The sequence below is a fragment of the Nematolebias whitei genome, chromosome 10, assembly GCF_014905685.2.
Source record: "Nematolebias whitei isolate Nwh7 chromosome 10, NemWhi1, whole genome shotgun sequence".
NCBI classification, from domain to species: Eukaryota; Metazoa; Chordata; class Actinopteri; order Cyprinodontiformes; family Rivulidae; genus Nematolebias; species Nematolebias whitei.
Window position 1 is genome coordinate 17,207,813 of NC_056507.1, and position 7,409 is coordinate 17,215,221.

General features: G+C 37.2%; 1 protein-coding gene across 1 annotated transcript in view; it reads left to right on the plus strand.

Moving 5' to 3' along the window:
• Window positions 1–3,654: 3,654 nt before the first annotated feature.
• Window positions 3,655–7,409, plus strand: part of trim44 (tripartite motif containing 44) — a 57,199-nt gene continuing 53,444 nt past the window's right edge. Inside the window, exons 1-2 of the mRNA XM_037683175.1 lie at window positions 3,655–3,938; window positions 5,031–5,681. Coding sequence (XP_037539103.1) covers window positions 5,058–5,681 — 624 coding nt within the window. The 5' untranslated portion in view covers window positions 3,655–3,938; window positions 5,031–5,057. The remainder of the gene's footprint in view (window positions 3,939–5,030; window positions 5,682–7,409) is intronic.

The window sequence follows — 7,409 nt, forward strand, 5'->3', positions numbered from 1 at the left end:
TGGTGAGAAGTTTCAAATCTCTAAATAAATTCAAAGTGTTTGAATAAAGCCTCATCGATAAACAGGATTCTATTCACCACACATTGTAAATGTATAAAATACTGCAAAAAAAAATTAACAATTTTTGTGACTAAAATATCCACAATATGAATAAATTATTTTAGCCACATAATGTGTTTCTGCAGGTGCAAACATTTTTATTAGACTGGACCTATTTAAAACTACTCAGAAAGTTTAACAGTCATTATTTATAGCAAGATGATCAGTTGAATCTTTATATTTTTAAGCAATATTCTGTTTATTTTAGTAATGGAGGAAACCAAACGCAGTATGTTGAAAAAAATACAAATTTTCTACATACATTTTAAGTGAGTGAAAGGTCTGAACTGCAAGAAGAACATTTGGACATGTATGTCCTACTAACAGATACAGATTACTGGATGCAGAATCTAGAAAGAAATATTCCAAAAACATATTCACAATACTTGTATTTTGTTGCTCCAAAAACCTGTATGCGTCATTCAGCATTATTGGTTCTCTCAGTGGTGTGAAAATACCTATGAATTATGCAGTAAATACACATTGACACTGTGATGCTGGCATTTGAACTGTGCACTGATAACAAACTTAACGATGCTCATTTTATAGCATGAAGAAAGTGATATCAATAAATTCCAATAAAAACATGCATGTCTTCAATTAAGACTAAGAAAGAAAGTATTTCTGAATGGCATCAATTAACATTTTTTTTCTTTCTCTTTTTTCTTTTCTTTTCAGGATAAGAGCCAGTATTTGTGAATGTAGATATAAGCTGTGTTCACTAACAATGGGTTCGTGTCCTTGGGTTAATTACTACAAATCTGTTTTTAAAACATGTATTTCTCTGCAGCATAATATTCACCCCCAATAGAAAAATGAATCCCTGTGGTTTTAGTAATCTTTCATTTCAACATGTTCCTCTTGAACTGATTAAATATACATTCATAAGGGTGGACCCTACTGCATTTCTACAGAAAAAAAAAAGGCTGCATATTTTCTGGGACGATTTTTATCGTCCTCTACCAAAGGAAATAAAAAGAAAGGGCAATAATGGTGTGTCTGCTTCTCTGTGTGTGTATCTGTATTTTTGCTTGTCTGTAACTAAACGTTTCACGAACCATTGTATGGTTCTTAGTGAAACTATCAGAGAAAAGCATCGGCTGTATGTTACAACTAGTTAAATTTTGCATGCATTCAAGATGACCACAACAAATAAATAGATCTAACTCATGCAGTTTTACAGCTATTAAGCCATAAATTTGATGTAGTAATGGTAGAGAGTCATCCTCAGCTCATATACTGAACGCTATCACACCTTGTGAGATGTCAATATCCCATGATGTTCAGCATAACATTGTTTACAAGGTTTGACCAAAGCAGCTATAACGTCATCGCTTCTCAACCAGCGTTGCCAGATATACATTAATTATTTCAAAAAGCCCAGATATGATAGTTGTGTCATTTACTTCTGTTGTGACTTGGCGCTATATAAATAAACTGAATTGAAACAGAATTTAATTTACATGCACTAATTAAAAAAAAAAACAGCTTGTTTTTATTCATATGAACATCTACATAACATCAGAAAATCTGATCCAACCATCCAGACCTTGTGCTGGCCAGGAGCCAACTCTACCTCCTCTCCTGTGTGCATGTTTACCAATCACATATTGTCCTGCAGAGACTTTCACTGAGTTCAGCCATCTCTACAGACAGTGAAGACAAAATCAGTGAGAGCGCCTTCTGTTTCTGCCCGGAGAACAAGAGACATTAGCAAAAAATAATGAACTACGGGCGGTTTGTGGCTCTGTTGGTAGAGCTGTTGCCTCTCAGTGAGAAGGTCGCCAGATATAATCCCTAGGTGTGAGTGAGAGAGTGAATGGTTTGTCTCGTTTGTCTCTATGTGTCCCTGTGATGGACTCGAGACCTGTCCAGGGTGTCCCCCGCCTTTCGCACAGTGATAGCTGGATATGGACACAAGTGAGCCCTGCGACCCAAAAAGGGTGAAGCCAGTAAAGATAACGGCTGGATGGTTAGATGGCTGGATGGCTGGATGGATGGATGGAAGATAAACTGCATACTATATTTATTTTTTTATTTTTTCAATTTGTCTCTTTAATGCAATGGAAATATTTGTAATATAAATTCTTAAGACCTGTTCTTTAATATTGTTAATGCAATTTTATACTTTTATATGTGGGTTAGTTTTCATTCAAGACACACTCAGTTAACATTTTGTTTTAATTTCAACTTCCAAAAATTACAGTTTTGATCAAATTAACTGTATCAAAAACCGCTTTAAGACTTTACCTATTTAAATAATGAATAATAATAAATGTATTGCCACTTTTTTCAAATTATTACAGACAAATCTTTTTACATAAAACTGAATAGAATCATAACAGTCATGCCAAGTAACAGGGCTTAATTTGTAAACTGATCGATGACAGAACAAATATAGTAGGCGGGCCAGCAGGGTGGTGCGGGGGGGTCTCCCAAAAAATTTAGAATAAAGTAGATGCAATGTCCAGCATTTTAGGTGTTTTTTAATTGGTTATTAAACATCTACATGCTTGTACAAAAAAAAATATATATATACATATATATATATATATATATATATATATTGCAACCCCCCAAGCACCTGCTCATGGACCCCCGGGGGTCTGGGGAACCAAATTTGAGACCACTGATCTAGACCATAGCATTGCAAAATACTAACTTCGAGCATTGGTCATGTGTAAAAAATGTAAGAGACAAAAACAAATGTTTGTGTATTTTCATCACTTACATTTCTTATCGTTAACTTTTTTCTGTGGCTATTTTTTTTTTTTTTTTTTGGGTGGGGAGGGGGTATAAATTAAAAACAAATAAATTATTAGTGCACTTCAACAATTTTCAGTCAGGTCATCTGGACAGTTTCTTTTTTTTTGTGTGTGCTGAAACATTTCACCTTCCATCCAGAAGACTTCATCAATCAAGGAAACACACAACACAAAACTGATTCTTCCACTAACAACTTACTCCAAAGTGGAACAAACCAGTTATGTTGGTGCTAAGATGGTCTCTTTGAAAAGAAAAAAAAAAAGAAATTGTCCAGATGACCTGACTGAAAATTGTTGGATTGTATACCTGGATTATTGCGCATGGACTTTGTTGGTTTTGAACCAGTTTGACATGACTGTTGACGAGGAAGAGGGCCGGCACCGGAGAAGGGGACGTGCCAAAGAGACCATCTGAGCACCAACATAACTGGTTTGTTCCACTTTGGAATAAGCTGTTGGGGGAAGAATCAGTTTTGTGTTGTGTGTTTCCTTGACTGATGAAGTCTTCTGGATTGAAGGTGAAACGTTTCAGCACAAAAAAAATAATAAAGAAACTGTCCAGATGACCTGCACTGAAATTTGTTGGATTGTATACCTGGATTACTGAGCATGGACTTTAGTAGTGCATTTATTTTGCAGCCAAGAGGCTAAAACTGTTCATCTTGTTTTTGAGACTTTATGTCGACTACACTAAAACTGTACAAACCTGCTGAGAGTTTTTCAGCTGTCCTCATGTGTCCTCATGTGTCCTTCAAGTTGTTGCTGTCAGACGAAGTTTCCCTCCCCGCCTCTGTGTGTCTCTGTCGCTTTCACACGCTCCGAAAATTACAGACAGGAAGTAAAAGAAAAAAAAAAGAAAGAAGAAGAAGCATGCAGCAGCTGATAATAAACAAGGAAGTAAACGTTGTTGGGCTTGTTTTGGGAGCTCTTTATTCTGTCTGGAAGTGAAAGTAGTTAAACCGACTGCTTCGTAACTGAACTGTAAACAACAACAGCGCTGCTAAGGAAGTTAGCCGTCAAGCTAATTCTCACAGACTTCATAACAGATCTTAAACTACCCCGGCAAACAGACAAGTAAGTACTCGCTGAACACCTGCACTGTGAGGGAGGACGTCTTTGTATTCGTGTGGACTATCATGGTGCGAACATGTTAGAAACAGGACCCAGAAGGGTGACAGAACAGGAAGTTCCCTGTTTTGGGTAAGAGCATACAAACTGTGCAGCACCAAAGACGAGATTAAATGAGAGAGGCACACAGTGGACTGTTTTCTGTTTCCCTGTTGAGGGTATGAAAAGACGAGTTCACAAAAATTCAAAGCACAAAGAAAAAAGAAGAAGTGTCTGAGGTCAGAGCCTCATAGGGTTTTATGAGTTCACACACTTTTGTAAGTCAGTAAACAGTAAAAGTAGAAGAAGCAGTTCAGCAACTTTTTGCAGTCTTCCTGTTCAAAGCTCTTGCATAATGAAGCTTTGTTTTTAGCTTTTATTAAGGTATTAAAGTTCACGCTCAATGATCCAGGTAAAAAAAAAATCCAGCAAAGTTCAGTCAGGTCATCTGGATGGTTTCTCATTTTTGTTGTTAAGATGTTTCGCCCATCATCCAAAGGACTTCATCAGTTTGTTGTGGCTCCTCGGACTGATGGACGAAGGACGAAACGTCTCAACAACAACAAAAAATAAATAAACTGTCAGATGACCTGACTGAACATTGGAATATTTTTTTTTTTACTTGGATTCCTGAGCATGAACTTTGATGGTTTGAACCACTTTGGCTATGGCTGCCTCAGAGGAGTCGATGAGGAGAGAGGGCGGGCCCCAGAAACCATCTTATCACCATGAAACTGGTTGGTCCACTATGTGAGTGTGCTGCTCGTGGGACTGAGTTTGTTGTGGCTTCTTGGACTGATGAAGTCCTTTGGATGAAGGATGAAACATCTCAAAAAACATTTAGATGACCTGACTGAACTTTGTTGGGCTTTTATTAAAGTGCTGCGCTGCGTGTTGTTCGCTGAGGATTTTAGCTTCCATATGATCTAATGTGGGAACATTAAATCAGCCTTCATTGTAGAACATTTTGGACTTTCTGCTTTAATCAGAAATAAAAAGCATTAATTGAAGATCACAGTTGTTATGTCCTCTGTTCTTTTTTTTTTTTTTCAACACTAGATTGATTCCCAGACCTTTTCAGCTGGTATGGATCATAAATGGCAACCTCTGGAAGGAGCCATGGGTCTGAAACAAGAGGAGCTGCCACAGATGGACGGTTCATGTGACGCATGTGAGCCAGATGAGGCCCAGCCAGCGACGCAAGTGTGCCACACCTGCAGCTTTGCCTTCTGCCCTGTCCACGCTGACAACCACGCCAGCAGCACACGTCACATGTTAATGCCTTACAGCCACGAAGAGACACAGCCTACAAGTCTGGACACGGACAGAGACTCCAGAACTGGAGGGCAGGCTGAGAATGAACCTGGAGGAAATAGAGCGGTTGAAACGTGTGCAGATCAGGGAGACGCAACTCTGGCTAACAGAGGAGAGAGTGGAGATGCTGAAGATGCTCACAGTTGTTCACCTCAGGAAGTCGAGGCCTGCGAAGGGGCTGAGAATGCAGAAGCAGGACCTGAGGTCGTGGGTCCTGAAGAGGCAGGGAAGAGGGACACTGTGACAGTAGAAAGGCTACGCTGCAAGGAGCACAGAGAGGAAGGCTCCCTCTATTGTAAAGCTGACGAGCAAATAATCTGTGTGGTGTGTGCTGTGCAGGGTGAGCACAAGGAGCATGAGATCTTAACGCTGCACGAGGCCTATGTGTGGCAGAAGGTAAGCTGCACGCAACATGACAGGTTTTTATATGATAGACTAGCATGGTGTGATTTATTGTACGCTGCATGCTGTGTCTATTAACTTATAGCTTGACAACATTTGCAGCTCTTCAGCATAATGTATTTGGTGCATCACTTACCTAGTTTTCCTATTCATCATAAAGTATTCTAAAAGCTGCATGGCTTTCAGATTTATAAGCCTGGGCTCTGTAAATATTTTAAGTAATGTTAAACACAATATATCCATCTCTCACACGACTTTCTTAATAAATTGCCTCAATTATACGGTTGTATACTGTAATAAAAATATGAAATTGAGAATATATCAAATCTGTTTCACTGTGCAGTCCACCATATGTGTCTTTTTCTAATAAGTTTTTTCAAAGCTTATATGTATAACCCTGTTTCTTATATAAATGCAGCAGTGTGTAAAGTTCTTTCAAATACAGGTTTTAGTACATAATTTAAAATCTACATGGTAATATTAGCTAATTTGTTGTCTTTAAATTTTTATTTTTTTGAAGAAAGTACACAGACCGCTCGTCAAATTGCTCTTTTTTATTTTTTTATTATTAAAACATATTTTTAAATTTAATACCTACAACTGGTTTGGCTAACTGAAAAAAAAAACATCTAGGAAAAATGTTTAGAATATATTTAGCAACAAAAAGCCGTAAAAAGAAAAATACAGTCGAAGGAATATTATACATCTAGTTCTTTCTGACACATCAGTAAAATCATGGAATATGTAAAGAGTTTTTAAAAATACTTTTTTCATAGTACTGGTCAGTAAAAGGTTAAAAAATAATCTTTCTCAAACTGACATTTGAGGATTTCTTTCTTTAATATGCATTTTACTAAAGAATAGCAAATCAAGAGTCTCTTCTGAAAGGATAAGACTTTAAACAAGGATTGAAAGACTATGATCTGCTGGCCCTAAAAAAGAACTGTAGTTAAAAATACAATTATTTAATATAAAACTATGCTCTGATATTCATCTGAAAGACATGATCAAAGAGGAAACACAAAGTCTTGTTGTAAAACTACTTGCTCCCTTGAACCCCATACACTTTAAGAGTAATTTAGATTAAATGAAAAAGGCTTGTTTTCATAAACTACATTTTTCAGTCCCTGAAGACAAGATGAAGCAAACTGTTTCACTGCACTGATTATTATTCACTGACGTCTATTATTCTACATGGCTAAAGTAACGTGCGTCTACAGTGAGGAAAATAAGTATTTGAACACCCTGTGACTTTGCAAGTTCTCCCACTTAGAAATCATGGAGGGGTCTGAAATTTTCATCTTAGGTGCATGTCCACCGTGAGAGACATAATCTAAAAAAAAATTAAAATCTGTAAACCACAATGTATGATTTTTTAAATAATTTATTTGTGTGTTACTGCTGCAAATAAGTATTTGAACACCTGTGAAAGTCAATGTTAATATTTGGTACAGTAGCCTTTGTTTGCAGTTACATAGGTCAAACGTTTCCTGTAGTTTTTCACCAGGTCTGCACACACTACAGCAGGATTCTGACCCATTCCTCCACACAGATCTTCTCCAGATCAGCCAGGTTTCTTGGCTGTTGCTGAGAAACACGGAGTTTGAGTTCTCTCCAAAAATGTTCTATAGGGTTTAGGTCTAGAGACTGGCTAGGCCACTCCAGAACCTTGATATGCCCCTATATATATATATATATATATATATATATATATATATATAT